The following is an 18,071-nucleotide window of genomic DNA, read 5'->3' as shown; positions in this document are numbered from 1 at the left end:
AAACTTTATGAGTTGTTCTACGTATCTGTAGTGCGTTGTGACCATATGTCAATGAATGGAGCTACAGTGAATTTATGAAATCGCTTCAATCATTTGTAATAGCCCTGTATTAATGAAACTTATAAGTTAAACAATAATGCACTGGCCATATAACTGTATTATTGGGGGGTTGTGAACAAGGAAATGAACATTTGTGAAACATAAATGTGCTCGTCGGCTACATCATTTAAAGTACTCTGTGTCTGACTTCCACCCCCAAATTTTTCAGCCAGTATAGCAACGCAGTACGTCTACACTAAGCACAACAAACGAAGAAATAAAGAAGGCGAATGTCAATCTCTTGGAAGCCTTCACAGGTGAGCACTACCCATGAATGTGGTCTGTAAACACATTTCCCACACCATATTCTCACACACCTCCAACAATCAGCTACAAAGGAGCACCCCCTTGTCATCCAGTATCACCCTGGACTGGAACAACTGAACCGCATCCTTCGTCATGTCTTTGATTACCTCCAACATGCTCTGAAATGAGATATCCTACCAAAGATCCTTACCACCCCTCTTATTTTAAGTGGTGTTCTCTCACCCACTCAACCTACACAACTTTGTTCATCCCTATGCCACTCCCTTGCCACAGGGCTCATGTCCCTGCAGTAAATGTGCAAGACCTGCACAATCCACTCACCCAGCATTTCCTACTCCAATCCCATTACAAGACTATCCTACCCCACCAGAGGCTGGGCCACCTGTAAGCTACAATGACATACCAACTCTTTTGCAAACACTGCACAGCCTTCTATGTTGGTATTACTACCATCCATCAGTCCACCAGGATGAATGGCCACCACCAAACTACTGTCAAGAACAAAGTTTATCACACAGTGGCAAAATATGCAGCCGAGCATAACATGCTGTTTCAAAGGCTGATTCACAATCCGGACCTTCTGGATTCTTCCCTCCACCACCAGCTCCTCTGAACTAAACACATGGGAGTTATCCTAACAACACATCCTTCATTCCCTAGTCTCAACCTCCCACCTGACTATCCCCACCACAACCCAAACCACCTGCTAGTGAAGTAGAGCTTCTAGGAATTTTATTTGCAACAGCAGTTGTGACACAATGTAGGATATTATACATATCAAATTTTATACTGTCTTACCAGAAGGCCTGACACTGGGTGCAAATAAAGGAAAGGAGAGTTGGCAGCTTACCTTGATCATCCAACTTGGCACACTCAGTGAAGAGATCCTTTGAACCTGCATTGATACGGTCTCTATGAAAATAGTGTGACTGGAAGAATTTAGTCCAAAAGTCAGCTTCACTGAGCTTGTGAGGAACATATTCTAAGTGTTTTTTACGTACAGCAGGATATGTTTTGAATATGCACTCTATAATATCAGCAGTCAGATTATACTTCAAACCATTGCATCCATCTGTCTGAGGCTTTATGTCAGCCTGAAACAAAAATTTATCATCAGACAGTTGTTCATGATTTTAATTTAACACACACTGCTAAAAGACCTGCAACAAATGTATCTAGTACTGTGAAGTAAAACAATAAGATATCAAACAAATACAAAGTGAATGGAAAATGTAGGACATGGGCCACATTACTTTTTGCCAGCAGAACAATCAGTCCAAAGGAATTAAGAGTGAAAGGAAGTTATGATCAAATAACTAACAGTAACTTACAAAGTATCACTTTGTGGCACAATTTTTTTTACATTAAAAAATGAAAAATAAAGTTAAACTTACTATTGTAACCTAACATTTGCATAAACTTAACAGAGGTGGAAATTGTGTGATTGTTTAAAACTACAATAACATTCTATGTCATGTTTATTTCCAGTATACAACATTCAGTTGTCACTGGTCTGATACGCAAAAATAAGGCTCATATTTGAAAACATAGCTTTTGCATAACACCAGAAAGTTTTTCCTACTTAATATCATAATCAGTCAAAGACCAAATGAAAATTTAGTTAATCAGGAGAAAAGGTAATTACCCTGAAAACTACTGCCACTTGAGTTACAATAGGTGTACACTGACAAGTGCCATGGTATACCAGTTACATGTTATATACCTGTAACAAGTGAACATTGTGTGATGTAGATAAGACTTTTCAATACATTCATCTAGATAATGTACAGAAGAATGGATATAAACTGATTCAATCATTATGTGTAAACCATAAATAACAGATGTATCCAGTCACTAATAAATAATTTAACTACAACCCTTCAAATGCTTTATTACATCATTAGGTTATTTTGTTTTTTGGAAAACATTGCCCTCTGAACAGCAACAATGTCAAACCAAGTTTTGTGACTGTATTTACTTTTAGTATAGTACAATTTGAGTTTAAATTTTGGATTTGCACACTCCATAATAGCCTAACTACTGATGACTGTTAGAAAGAATATTATACTGATTTGCAAGTTACAGCTGAGTAAATGCAATTTACATTTTGCTTCAGTTTATTATGAAATATCCCCACTAGTTTGAAATACATATGTGTAATACTGATTAGAAGTTGTGCTTGTTACTACCCATTCTCTTAGACAATCCGAAATTGGAAAGAGGCAGTAGTAAGTCCTACACTGTGGCATAATCTTCATTATTGCAGTTTCAGTCAGGTAGTGTACCTTAGGAAATTCTTTTTTGTTTGTTAGTCTTGAATGACTACCCACCAGGGTAAACTACTGCAATGTGATAATACCTAGGACCCTAGCCAACACAGTGCATATGCGGTTTCAAAGTCTCCTGTCAAAGAGGATCAGTACCAGGAATTCCTGTAGTCAACAATGGTGAGTTTACACACACTCACAAAGTACTTCAGACAATGGCAAAGGGCAGTTCCAAAGCATTGCTGAACTGAATAATTTAAATTTACATCTTTCTTCCAAGAGTTTACAATGATTTCTCAGGATTATCTGTATTAAATTTCTGAATTATTCTCAATGACCTTAAACTTGCATCATCATTTCACAACTGCTCCATTCACAGGGTTTTGGGTTGGATCACCGAGGTTGGTAGCGGGCAGACGAAACATGTGTGGGCTGAAGTCTGTATTTCTGCCAATTCAGAACTCTTGAGCCCTTTTTCTTCTCTAAGAGAAGAGACTTCAAGTAATTGTCTTTCAGACACAGGTATCAATTTATGTTGGAGCAGTTTATGATTTTGTGATTTGGCTTCGTAATTGAAGTTCTTTATTTATTTTGATGTGGTTTGGGTTTGAAAATATTTCTGTTAGTTGTGGTTTTTTGGCATTGCGGGCTTTGTTTATGCTATGTAGATCAAGTGAAATTCCCAGTACCAGGTCTTTGAGCATGTGGGTTTATGGCATCTCAGACTTAGTTGGAGTGAAATTTTTCAATACATGGTTTTGTTTCTTCCCCATGTTTGTTATTGGGGATTTTGTCGATTGCTGAGGTTGTCATGTTTTTTTCATTTTTTCATTACTATTTCCTCCAGTAAGTCATTATTAGGGCTGTCAAATTTAGTATGGCCCCACCCAAAAAGACCACAATTCCCACATGTGTCCCATTAGTTTTCTTTTCCTTTTGCAATTAATATTTTCATATTTGTGTGTGTTTGTATATGTAGTGTGTGACATGTTCACCATATCATATAAACCTTAAGCAGGAGTATCTGTCACCTTAGCAATAGGTCTAAACTAACAATACAGAAATTTTCAGTATCCCTCACAAACGTGCACTAACCAACTGTAGGATACAGATTTTGATAGTGATATGCAACATTAGCTATCCTTAGGTTTCATGTTACTCTTAACAACTAATGCAATTAAAATTCATTAATAGTGTCACAAAATTACTGCTCATTCACCAACTGATGTACAACAATGAGATATTAAGAGTGAATTTGGACTTCAAAGTAATGGTTAAGTTGGAAACAAATGCTTGTTATCTAAAGAAGCAAAATTAAAAACTTCCTTTCAATATTAAAGGGTCAAACAATTCTGATACAGAAAAAAGAACATTGGGCACCTTTGGGCCACTGAACACTTGTGTAATAATGCAATATAATTCCAGAACTTTAAAAACAATATGAATTCTGCATTATATAGGGAGCTGCTGTTAATTTTATGACCAAAATAAGTGTCTCAATGTTCTGCATTAAAAGATTGAGCAAGGAGAGAACAGAACACTTGAGTTGGATCGATAGACCACAGTACACCATTTCGTAGCGTTGTACCAAAGTTCAAGAAAATGGATAATATTAACAACTGAAATAGTGTGTAAATTTGAGTGTCAGAAAGTGTCTGATAAAAATATTAAACTTTGAAGATCTCGTGGTGACACTCCCCTGTTCAGTTTACACAGAAAAATTAAAACAATGTTGGTACCATAAATTTGTCAAAGTAAAGAAAATACTGATCCTATAACTTAGGAGACAGAGTGGAGAAAGAAACCTAGATGTCTATAGCATTTGTACTTCAGAGAATGCTTTCCACAGTGTTTAGCAGTAAATAACTTTTGAAATTCTGATGACAGCAGCGATAAAGTACAGAGTAAAGGGCTAGCAACAACTTTTGACGAAACCAGCTTGCAGTTGCGAGAATTGAATGACATGGAAAGTAGACAGTTGCGAAAACACTGAAACCAGGTTGTAACATATCCTTGTTATTCAGTTTGTACACTGAGCAAGCAATCAACATATCCAACTAATTAAAGTTCGAGTGGATGTAGATTGCAGAATTAAACAGAGATGAAGAGACCTACATAAAACAGGGAGAGCAGCCACAAACACTACTCTCTGGGCTTATGAAGACCACACCCCCTCTCAACCAAAACATTGCAAAATGTAAAGGTAGTGTAAGTACAATCTTATCTGACAACAGCAATAATATCCCAAAGATTTTATTAATTAAGCCATCAACATCAGCCATTAAGGTCCGTAATCCATCATTTCAATTTAACAGCATGGGATACCACTGCAAAGCTCCAAGTGCATCAGAGAGAGACACACACATATGGATCGAAAGCATCCGACATGAAGTTGCCAACCCTTTACTGATTTTTCAATACAAAAAGCCATTGTAGCAAGGAAGAAATTTTGAGGGCTGATTGGCAGGGGCAGTGGGGATGGGGGGTGAGAAAAACTGAACATACTTTTAAATTAACGCACCTACTGACCAAAGTAAGCTGAGAGACACACACAAAAGGAGAGCTTACATAAGAATGAACAACATGAACTATTTACAATTTGTTAATTTGTACTAGGCCTACATCAATTTTATGTTAATTACAAATGTAAAAATACTGAAGTGGCCTACTTTACGACAATACTAACAGTATTGATAACACTACATGGACTAACAAAACTTTCCAAAGACCATGAATCAAACCACATGTTGCAACACAGGCCTACAGAATATTTTTCCACTCACTTTCCTCTGTTCACAATACCTACCTCACAGCAAATTGTGTAAACAGCACTAACCATACCACTAGCTAAAATTGCACTTTTTAATAAGTATCAGTGGTTGCAACAACCTATTAAAACCATCACTTTTCCAATTGCAAGTACATTCATTTTCATTAATTTTTAATCTAGAATCGACATATGTGGAGAAGGCAAGGCACACTGAACTATCACAAAATGAATCTTCATAATACCAAAGCACAAACTCATTATTACAACTGTATATAAACTCACCAAAAATGCTCCTGAGACACCAATATCCTGTTTTTGGTTAAGCTGCTTCTGTGTGTATTGTACAGCATGATGAGCCCAAAATTCTTCTGAAGTAACTACATGAGTTATTACTAAATCACGATATAATTGCAACAATGCAGGGTTCTCTGTCAGAAGCCTGAAACAATTTGGTCTATCAATACTCATCAATTTTATGTTGGAGTCCCAATATAAACATGTACAGTCTATGGCAGTGTTCAAGTTGCAATTTCAGAAAGGAAAGCAATTCCATAAAGACTTGACATTCACAAGTGGAATGAAACTGGATGCTTTCTTTATAAAAGTACCAAACTAACCTGCACATGCTTACCTTTTCAACTTTCATCTCTTACTAAGCAGCATGGCAATATGAAAAACAAAGTTAAAAATCAATCTATCACCCTATTCAATAGTGTGCTGTAACGATCATTTCAATTTATCACTTCTGGCTTATTTTAACAGTAGTGTACAGTACAAAGGAAATAAAGCTATCTACTCGAAGGTTGATTTTATCTGTCTTGTCCAACTAAAAAGATGAAGGCATGACAGTTAATTGATGGATAATTTTCTCTGTACGAAATTTCGGTTCGTGAGAAATGGCAAAATAACAGCTGACAGCAACATAATATTTAGCAGCCTAAAGATGTGACAGAAGATCTTGCTATTGATTATCAGTTTAGCATTGAATAAAACATACCCAAATGGAACTTCCCAATAAAACTTTCGACAATATCAGAGAGCACTCACCTGTTTTTCTCTTCAAGCTCTTTATTAACTTCTCGTTTAAACTTTTGAAGAAGTTGCTGCAGTAATTCTTTAACATCATCCCTGTCTTTTATTTGCGCTTCCTGACCCAGCCTGTTGACGAAATGAAATGTTGACGTAGTTCCATCATGCAATACAACTTGAAGTTGCACTTTAGGTTTGCCTTCTGGTGAAATCTTTTGTACTGTTAAAAATAAATCACCATATTATGTTCATAATTTTCAAACAGTCACCTGTGTTTCATATAAAAACAAAAACCTACTTACATTTGATATCTGTGTACCGATGGCTTACAGACACTGTATCCCTATGATCCAGCATCCACGCCAACCGCTCGTTCATCACATACAACGTGCCATCGCCTTTCTTGTACCGGACTTGGCTCACTTGAAGCAGTACGTCTTCTGACGATGTCGTCATGACGGTGTAGGAAAGTGACTATAACCTATCAATTTAAAATTATACATTTGAACTAAATTTTTTTACTCCACAAAATGTCTTTCTAAACTAAAGAATGTTCTCTACAAACAAAAATACAACTGTCCTTGAGATATGGCGACTCACGATGTTGAAATTTTATTAATGCTTTAATCACTCTCTATAATGTCCAAAACCCCAATTTTTCGAAAGTAATAGCTAATTATGGCCATCACTTCAATATAACTCAACCTCAATTAGGCAATCAGCTGTTTCATAATGACAACCAACATGCAAAATGGCAATGCCTATAGCGGGAGGACGAGTCTATGGAGGGGGAAAATAAAATTTAGTTTTATTCGACATTTTACAATTTTGATAAAAAATTTTGAGTTTCAGATGTTCATTCAGGCTAACTGAAGTCTCTCAAACGGAAAAGAATTTACTGTAGCATGCTTTACCCTTCGAAGTCAACAACTTCCTCAGGAGCAAGGCGCTAGCCCACCATTCACGGCGGGAGCCATGTGTGACATACATAACGCAGCGCTGCATCCCGATCGACCAGCAGTCCGAACTAGAATAGCGCGCAGACACGCTCTTCCTTGGCAGAGCCAACTGACTCCACTTCCTCCCCTGCCGTGTTGCCATCGCAGAAAGATGAACAGCATAATATTCAGCACTTTTATGTCACACGAACACAGGTGAGATGTTGAAATAATGATGACGAAAACCGTAAGCGTGCAATTATTACTGAACAGAAAGAAAAATATTCCGATAGAATAACATTTCCAAAGACGAAAATTGTTGTAACTAACGACACTTCCCCCTTCGATAGTGAAGTGTCGACCATCCCTAATATTGTAGTATCTCTGATAACTAAAATTTTCTAGAAGTTCTCGAAAGATAATTTCTACTGAATCAGTAATGTATAACAAAATATATGTTTAAAATTTAGGACACAGGTCAAGGTCGTCAGTAGTCCCAACAGCTTTCTACGGTGTGCGATAGAATAACGTCATCCTTATGCTTCTGGAGCCAGTCCCTTCACTTATTAAACAACATACAACGCAAAATAAAACTAAGAAAATATTGAGAAGCCCCATCCAGTGTTCATTTTAAGTGGACTATGGAAGGTATGTACTATAGATATTACATAAAATGTAAACTATTCGTATGAGACAAATTTCGATCTCTCGTAATGGAACTGAATTAAATGCAAAATTTAGTACCATGTCGCTCGAACAAAGGTTAGTAATTACTCGATGACATATCGATCAAAAATAAATTTTAGAAAAATAAATAAAAATTTTATTGCTACAGGAAATACGACAGCAACTAATTATGTAGATACAATAAACAAATAAATGTCTACACCATTTGAGGTTCTGAGGAATATAATATCGTAATTAAATGTGATTCGAACATCAGAAGTTAAAGACTCTTGAGAGATACACAGCAAAGACATGCGTTTTTTTTTTTTCATTTGCAAAACTAGGCTATGTGACAGCTGTATGTATTCTTCCACTCCCTGTAAGTTACAAAGTGGATTCAAAACACAGATTACGAAAGTAAAGGGATTTGCACCATGTAAGGTATTGGCTTTACGAAAGTTATATGAGATAGTACAACTTATAATTAAGGCCATTTCACATTCAACGTCAACGAAACAGAACAACAGGCCATGTCACTGTAAATTGTGCTGTTTTCGCACAAAATGGAAAGTCAACCTAAATTCACATCACTTTTGGACTAGAACCACAAGCTGAAAATAAGAATGTGAAGTACCACGCGTGATACAAAAAGTCTGAACTTAGTGTCAGAACTAAAAAACTAGCAGTGATAAAATTTATTAATGGCCACAGCAAGCTTCATAATTGATATTCTAGATAGAATTTTTATGGTGAACTGCTGAGAGATGTATCAATATGGAAAGTGGCCCCAGAAAATATATTTACTAACAAAAATATATGTATACAAAATACATCAAAAATGTTTATATGGTAATACATAGAATATGTTTACCTTATTCGTTGCAGTGCTTTTCTTTCTAATTAAGAAATAATGACAAAAACAAATATTTTTAATGAAAATTGATAATATTAAATAGCAAACACTACCTAATTTTTTAGAACACTGTTGTCATGTTCTGACAAGGAACGGTGGAAAATTCAGTTAATGTTGAAAAAAACGGATTTATCAACTTGTACTCTTATTTATACCAAGTGTAGACTCTTTCACTATCAAGGAATTGTGAAAGCTAAATTTTTATTCAATTTCAAACATTTGGTCTCTCTTCTGAAAGAACAATCGATGGCAAAAATATCCATCTCTTCAATGACTATTTCCATTGTGACACGTAATTAAAGCGAAATAATAAAGTCTAACAAGATGAAAAATCAAGTACTCCATTTATGTGACACGAGTTAGCACAGCAAAAATAGTTTAAATCTGATATTAGCAAACGACGACACCATTCCTGGCCCCCCACACCAATATCAGGGTCAAAATTTTGTTCTCAAGGAACCTTGTCACCTCGTTCTGTCGAACTGGTGGTCTCTCTACATTCTGATGTTTGAAGCGCTTTTGGAATGTTTTGGCTCCAGTCAGTCAATTATGAATCGACATTTATTCTCCTTAATCTGAGTAATGTTTAGCACACATTTTCTTATCTATCTGAGGCTTGTCTCTTCAAATTTTTCAGTCAACAAACGAGTAAAAATGCACATTTGAGGTAAATTAAACAATCAGAAGTCACTACAGGGAAGTCTAGAATATTGCTGAGGTGTGTGGAACTCGCACCATGTACGACTAACAGGGATTGTAGATCATATACAGAGAAGGGCAGCATGAATGATCACAGGTTTGTTTGACATGCAGGAGAGTGTCACAGAGATGTTGAAAGAAATGTGTTGCCAGACTCTTGAAGACAGACATAAACTATCCTAAGAAAGCCTACTTACAAAGTTTCAGGAACAGGCTTTTAATAATGACTCTAGGAACATACCAAAATCCCCTAAACACACATTCTTCCTGTGCTGCATATGTGAATACTTACTTACTGGTCACCACTGCAGTCCCTGTAGAACTTTAGCCTCCTTTGTCACCTACCTCCATTCTCCTCTGTCCATTGCTTTCCTTCTCCAGTTCCTGACTTCCGTTGCTTTGAGATCCTCCCCCTATTTTCGGGTCACCTTTTCCTGGGTCTTCCTTTCCTTCTCATTAACCTCTTTCTTTGCATCTCATCATCCTGTAATCCATATCCTACCAAGGAAAATGTGTGGTATCCACAAAAATTCCGTTTTATGAGGTGGCATTGTCAGTCACACACCGAACCCCTAACCTGGAGGACTAGTACTTTTCATTTGCAATTTACTCCTCTAGGAGGGTTGGTTTTCTGTCATCTATAGAGGTCACCGCCCCCCCCCCTTGCTCCATGTGAGACACGATTCGTATGGCCCCTCTGTCCAGGCCTGTTGGTTTTGGGTGACCTTGACAGCAGCTATGCTACTGCCAGCACAGCCCTAAACGTCCCTGGAGTGTGAAAACCCTTCCTCCTGGCACTGAAGGTGCCTTTGATAAGGCTATGTCTCGTGGCAAGATCCATATGTGAACGGAATGGGAAAAAGCCCTAGTAACTGATACAATGGGATGTACCCTCCACGATACAATTCACACTCCTTGGCAGAATACGGCTGTAGATACAGATGTAGATAAACAAGGAATTCCTTTCATACCTTCCTAATGAAGGATTTTCAGACTTATATTCATGGAAGCTTTTGTAATGCTCCGCTATCAAGAATAAATCCCTAAAGTTTCTGTGTGCTCTGTAATATCTAATTACATATTTAGTTATAACTTTTATAAACAGTTGTCATTATCTTGCCCTCTATAACCTACATAAGCCATAATAGAACCAATACAATAGTTCAACAATTCTTAAGTTTTGTTCTGCTATAAATATGTGATGTGTTGCTTGACTCCTATACATTGTTCATAGAAAAAGAAACTCTAAATTATAGTAGTATTTCCCTTTCAAAACTTGAGAAACAATTCATATCCTAAGAAAAGAAATAGCTTAATCACTGTCTTCTTCTAAGAGCACTATCTCAGAAATCTGAACAGTGTATTGTAATTCACTCGCTTTAAGGAGATGGCAAAGTTGAGATTTACATTAATTTACAGATGATTCCCGTGTTTAATAGCACATAGTAAAAAATTAAAAGTTTTACACTCTCACTAATTAGTAACTGTTTTTGAAGGGATGTTAATAATGTTCAAGTTTTCTCATAATCTAGTTCTTTGCTATTAGCTGCTCAGTAATTTGTCAGTTTCCATTTTAAATCTTTACTGAGAGATTTACCTTCTTTCCCAAGACATTATCTACCTAGTAAATTTAAAACCGTCTTTTCTTTTCTTCACTTGAAACTGCGAGTGAACAGACAGAACATAGATAGGCAAGCTAAAATATTTTTATTTCTCAGTTGTCCTTGAATGTACATGTTTGCTGTTGTATAGATCTCAATAAGAAGTTTATTTAAGCTCTTGCCAAAGAAGATCTGAAATGATCAAAATGTCTATGTACATATTTCTTAATAGTACGATAGTTAAAAGAACTCAGCTATAAAGTGATTGTTCTGTTACTCTTCAGCAGCTGATTTTAATTTTTTATATGTTCCATATATTGATGGCTAATTTGTTGTAAGGGCTTGGAATGAGTTAGTTTATATGTTATTAATTAATTTGTATTGCAACATGATTCTATGGTGACTGTTTACAAATAAGTTCACACAACAGAAAGTAATACTTAATTTAATAACAGTATGTAGTACTTTTGTGCTAAATAAGTCAAAATATTCTACATAAAAATTATTCCAATAGATGTGAGCCATTGCCCAAGGGGCAGTCTTTTAGTTTAGTTTCAGATTTATTTTTGGTATTTTTCAGTAATTTTATATCAATGGGTAAGTGACCCAAGATTTTGATAAATGTATTAGTACTACTTTCTGAGCTGTAATCAGAGTTATGTAGTTCATTCATTCTTCTAGCTCTGTTATTATAGTAATCATCTTCCTACTGTAATTGAATGGATTATTCACAGTAAAATTCGAGGGAGAATATGTAGATTGTATACTTAAAATATATAACATCTTAAAAAATGTTTGTAAGATTATTTTGTTTGTGAATGCTTAGGGAGCACCTTCACACAATGAGAATTTTTGTTTTTGAATATTTTAGAATATAATGGTATATGATGTTACTGAATGAAAATGATCAACATTTGTTAATTTAATGATTCCTTGTATAAAAGGTGTAGTGATACAAAGTGCAAAGTCGGCTAAATTGATCTGCTTAAGTAACCCTAAAATGTGTTTACTTCCAATGTTATTTCACATTAATGTGGATATCCACTATTTCTGATGTTGTACCTTATTTAAAAACTCTTGCCCATTTTTAAGTTTGTTTTGATGGTGTACACCTTAAAATGCTGCATTTTATGATAATTAAGAGGGAGATCATTTGCAAAAGAGGCAGCCAATAATTCTTCAAATAAATTAATTTTTTCTCATATACTACTAATAATAGTAATACATAATATGTAATAGTATATATACAATAGTAATAGTATAATATATATAACAGTATAACGGTATAACATATGAGGAATGCCACTTACACCTGCAAACGTTTACAGCAATTCACTGGCGACTTGGCGAAACAGGCTGAAACATGACGAGATGCTGTATTTGAAGAAATTGTTCTCGAACGCTTCTAGGAAGCACCTGCGACAAGTACTTGAGTTTTTGGACATGACATGGGGCTCACTCATTGGTTAGTCTGGGAGGTTTCGAGCGATGACAGCGATCATCCATTTAGTTTCCACCCTGTCCAAGACCTAAATCCTATGGCTGACTATGAACACAGGCTAGGGTTTTGCTGGTGATTTCTGCGACATGTTGCATGATATACCGACTTCCCCGCCATTCTCTTGTTTACAGAGGTGTGCACCTTCCATCAGGATGGCCTTTACAACACTCGAAACGTCCATTACTAGGCCAGGGGAAATCCTCATGTCATGTACGTCCATGTACACCAGGAATGATGACACGTGATGGGGTACACGCACATAACACTCATGCTGTGCATGGATATTTAAATGAACTCTTCAATGCTGTGTAATTGGCAGAGGTACTCGTAGGACATACCCCCACGATCACCAGGTCTCACGCCACCGGACTCATTCCTGTGGGGATTCTTCAAGTTTCTAGATTACCCACCCAGACACGAACCATCGAGAAACAGAGGAATTAATGGATCGCATTTAGCATGCCGCCAATCATATCAGGGCACTGCCAAGAATATTTGGAAGAGTTTGGCAAGACACTGTGACGTTACCAAGCTCATGTCGCATCAGAGGGTTGCCAGTTCGAGCACCTGCTTTAAGTATACAATGTCCTACCTACAAAAAAAGGCCCTTTTCCGGGCTGACACACTTTGTTACAAAATTCCTATATGCAAACTAACAGCTGTTGATGGGTTTTTCCCACTATGTCTTATCATGAAACTACAATGGATGTGTTAGGACACTGGCGAATTAGCCCCCAGGCCCCCGGGGTGGCAGGCTGGCACACTACCACCGAGTATGCTAGCCACCTAGGATACATCAGGATCTCTGGCAGGCAAAGCATTTGTGGTCATGCATTGTCCAGATATGGTAACAGGGCAATCCCATGGCCAATCAGAACTAGGTTAAAATTTCGTGACACAATTTTTCTATATCCTATATATATATATATATATATATATATATATATATATATATATATATATATATGTGTGTGTGTCCATCCCGATAGCTGAGTGGTCAATGTGGCGGTCAGTCAAGCCAAGGGGCCCGGATGCGATTCCCGACTGGGTCTGAGATTTTCTCTGCTCAGGGACTGGGTGTTGGGTTGTCCTCATTATCATCATCATTAGTGGAAGGCAACGGGAAACCACCACTGGAATCAATTCCCTAGACACTCAAGTGATGGACCTCTCTCTCCCATGGTAAGACCTGCTGTAAGTCAGAACACAAAGTTCAGTTATATATATATATATATATATATATATATATATATATATATATATATATATATATATATATTGTGTGTGTGTGTGTGTGTAAGTAATTATTAGCTTCATTATTTATGTCATCTCAAAAATTACTAATCTTATTGATATGTATTACATATGTAAGAAATAACAGTGATTCAACCAGAAACAACAGTTAATCTGATGCTGAACCTTGTGGATGTTCATCATTGATTTCCCATAAGACAGATACCCCTACACGTACTTGTTGAATGATGCAACTCAAATTTCTACATTTTGTAGTAAGTATAGACCAAACCCTTTGTTAGCTACACCATTAATTCTATAAAACCTCCGCTTTTCTATCAAAATTAAGTAACTGACTTAGTTAAATGCCTTGGATGGATCACAAAAAATTCAGATTGATGCTATTTAATCACTTCATCATTGCAAAATTTGCTTCGTGTGTCTGTAAACAGTTTCATCCACAGCACAGTCACTAACATAAAGTCAATATTTCACAGCCTTTCACTATTTCTTATGCACTGGCGGTTTTTTTATGTTTTGTTCCACTTACAGTCCTGAAACAACAGAGCCCCAACTATAGCTGTGAAATGAGGGCTGGAGATGCAGATTAAATCCATAGGCTTAAGAGATATTTTTCTTTGTCGATTTCACCTATCCAAATGCCAATTTAAGCCACTTGTCTTACGAATGAGGGATATTGCTCTGAATATTATAGATCCTCAATGCAGTCAATGTACTAAGAGTGGCTTTGTCACATATAATGGAGAAAAAAGGTTTGTGTTACCTAGAAGCCTCTTTACCCTGTATAAATACACTCCTGGAAATTGAAATAAGAACACCGTGAATTCATTGTCCCAGGAAGGGGAAACTTTATTGACACATTCCTGGGGTCAGATACATCACATGATCACACTGACAGAACCACAGGCACATAGACACAGGCAACAGAGCATGCACAATGTCGGCACTAGTACAGTGTATATCCACCTTTCGCAGCAATGCAGGCTGCTATTCTCCCATGGAGACGATCGTAGAGATGCTGGATGTAGTCCTGTGGAACGGCTTGCCATGCCATTTCCACCTGGCGCCTCAGTTGGACCAGCGTTCGTGCTGGACGTGCAGACCGCGTGAGACGACGCTTCATCCAGTCCCAAACATGCTCAATGGGGGACAGATCCGGAGATCTTGCTGGCCAGGGTAGTTGACTTACACCTTCTAGAGCACGTTGGGTGGCACGGGATACATGCGGACGTGCATTGTCCTGTTGGAACAGCAAGTTCTCTTGCCGGTCTAGGAATGGTAGAACGATGGGTTCGATGACGGTTTGGATGTACCGTGCACTATTCAGTGTCCCCTCGACGATCACCAGTGGTGTACGGCCAGTGTAGGAGATCGCTCCCCACACCATGATGCCGGGTGTTGGCCCTGTGTGCCTCGGTCGTATGCAGTCCTGATTGTGGCGCTCACCTGCACGGCGCCAAACACGCATACGACCATCATTGGCACCAAGGCAGAAGCGACTCTCATCGCTGAAGACGACACGTCTCCATTCGTCCCTCCATTCACTCCTGTCGCGACACCACTGGAGGCGGGCTGCACGATGTTGGGGCGTGAGCGGAAGACGGCCTAACGGTGTGCGGGACCGTAGCCCAGCTTCATGAAGACGGTTGCGAATGGTCCTCGCCGATACCCCAGGAGCAACAGTGTCCCTAATTTGCTGGGAAGTGGCGGTGCGGTCCCCTACGGCACTGCGTAGGATCCTACGGTCTTGGCGTGCATCCGTGCGTCGCTGCGGTCCGGTCCCAGGTCGACGGGCACGTGCACCTTTCGCCGACCACTGGCGACAACATCGATGTACTGTGGAGACCTCACGCCCCACGTGTTGAGCAATTCGGCGGTACGTCCACCCGGCCTCCCGCATGCCCACTATACGCCCTCGCTCAAAGTCCGTCAACTGCACATACGGTTCACGTCCACGCTGTCGCGGCATGCTACCAGTGTTAAAGACTGCGATGGAGCTCCGTATGCCACGGCAAACTGGCTGACACTGACGGCGGCGGTGCACAAATGCTGCGCAGCTAGCGCCATTCGACGGCCAACACCGCGGTTCCTGGTGTGTCCGCTGTGCCGTGCGTGTGATCATTGCTTGTACAGCCCTCTCGCAGTGTCCGGAGCAAGTATGGTGGGTCTGACACACCGGTGTCAATGTGTTCTTTTTTCCATTTCCAGGAGTGTATAAATTGGCTTCTCCAGTGCCTTATGCATAAGCTGCTTTTGTAGACGATGAGACCAAAAAATATGTTATTAAAATACTACTTCTCATGAAAACCCTTGCAGCCATGTAGGTGGGAAGCTGGGCAGCGTGTACACACAGTGAATCAAGAGACCTTGGATGGCTTATTCATGGCAGATAGCAAAGTAGCTAGGACAGATACAGTGCACAAATTACATTCCGAAATATTTCTGTAACTGTAAAAAGCAGGTTGATAAGTCTTGAAAATTTGTCACACTTACAATCACACAACCGAAAGGCCTGGTGGAAACATAAAATTAGTAAAGCAGATTTGTAAGAAGATATTACATTTGTAAACAACTACAAGTGGTAAAAATGAATACTTAATCACTGAAGATCAGCATTGATCCTCAAGTATACCAAGGATACAGTCACTTGCAGAGATATACAGGGTTATTACAAATGATTGAAGCGATTTCACAGCTCTACAATAACTTTATTATTTGAGATATTTTCACAATGATTTGCACACACATACAAAAACTCAAAAAGTTTGTTTAGGCATTCACAAATGTTCGATATGTGCCCCTTTAGTGATTCGGCAGACATCAAGCCGATAATCAAGTTCCTCCCACACTCGGCGCAGCATGTCCCCATCAATGAGTTCGAAACGGTAAGGCTTCTGCTTTAGCCTTTTCCGTAAGATTTTCCAAACCGTCGGCTGTGGTACGTTTAGCTCCCTGCTTGCTTTATTTGTCGTCTTCCGCGGGCTACGCGTGAAACTTGCCCACACGCATTCAACCGTTTCTTCGCTCACTACAGGCCGACCCGTTGATTTCCCCTTACAGAGGCATCCAGAAGCTTTAAACTGCGCATACCATCTCCGAATGGAGATAGCAGTTGGTGGATCTTTGTTGAACTTCGTCCTGAAGTGTCGTTGCACTGTTATGACTGACTGATGTGAGTGGATTTCAAGCACAACATACGCTTTCTCGTCTCCTGTCGCCATTTTGTCTCACTGCGCTCTCTACCGCTCTGGCGACAGAAACCTGAAGTGCCCTTCAGCCGAACAAAACTTTATCAGTTTTTCTACGTATCTGTAGTGTGTCGTGACCATATGTCAACGAAAGGAGCTACAGTGAATTTATGAAATCGCTTCAATCATTTGTAATTGCCCTGTAATAGATGCTTATTTTATTTATTTAGCCGGCCGGGGTGGCCGAGCGGTTCTAGGCGCTACAGTCTGGAGCCACGCGACCGCTACGGTAGCAGGTTCGAATCCTGCCTCGGGCATGGATGTATGTGATGTCCTTAGGTTTGTTAGGTTTAAGTAGTTCTAAGTTCTAGGGGACTGATGACCTCAGCAGTTAAGTCCCATAGTGCTCAAAGCCATTTGAACCATTTTTTTATTTATTTAGTCATTCAAAACCTACATTTATAGAATATATACAAGGACATTGTACATGGTTAGGTCTTTACAATATAAAATACAGTTTGTATTGAATTCCTAAGGACGAGATATTGAAATAATTTAGCAAAGAATCATATATACAACAAACATCAGAGGCAACATACAAAGTAGAATATTCATAATGTATCTTTATTTTTGTTGTTTGGTTTCTATGTACCCTGTCAGACTGTAAAAACAATGATCAATTAAGTATGCCTTTAGTTCGCCCTTAAAACTACTAAGTTTACTTACTGATTTAATATGGTTAGGCAGATTATTGTAAACTTTATCCCAGTATGTAGAGTGCCTTTTTGGCACAGTGATGTTCTCACCTGTTTCATATGAAGGTCAGATTTTTGCCTTGTACTGCATGTATGTATATCTTCATTTTTAATAAGATATCTG

General features: G+C 38.4%; 1 protein-coding gene across 2 annotated transcripts in view; it reads right to left on the bottom strand.

Annotated features, from left to right (window-relative positions):
• LOC124789976 (general transcription factor IIH subunit 1) overlaps nt 1-7,467 on the bottom strand; it is a 29,075-nt gene extending 21,608 nt beyond the window's left edge. Inside the window, exons 1-5 of one of the 2 annotated variants that reach the window (XM_047257516.1) lie at nt 7,347-7,467; nt 6,735-6,913; nt 6,451-6,652; nt 5,686-5,842; nt 1,217-1,460 (exon numbers count right to left, since the gene is read on the bottom strand). In XM_047257516.1, coding sequence (XP_047113472.1) covers nt 1,217-1,460; nt 5,686-5,842; nt 6,451-6,652; nt 6,735-6,888 — 757 coding nt within the window. In that variant the 5' untranslated portion in view covers nt 6,889-6,913; nt 7,347-7,467. Of the gene's footprint in view, nt 1-1,216; nt 1,461-5,685; nt 5,843-6,450; nt 6,653-6,734; nt 6,914-7,032; nt 7,175-7,346 lie in introns of those variants that run through there. The other variant, XM_047257517.1, reaches the window with a different exon arrangement.
• Nucleotides 7,468-18,071: the final 10,604 nt, after the last annotated feature.

This window comes from Schistocerca piceifrons, chromosome 3 (genome assembly GCF_021461385.2).
Source record: "Schistocerca piceifrons isolate TAMUIC-IGC-003096 chromosome 3, iqSchPice1.1, whole genome shotgun sequence".
Lineage (NCBI taxonomy): Eukaryota > Metazoa > Arthropoda > Insecta > Orthoptera > Acrididae > Schistocerca > Schistocerca piceifrons.
Note: the sequence above shows the minus strand (reverse complement) of the source record. Positions and strands in the feature narration are given on the sequence as shown.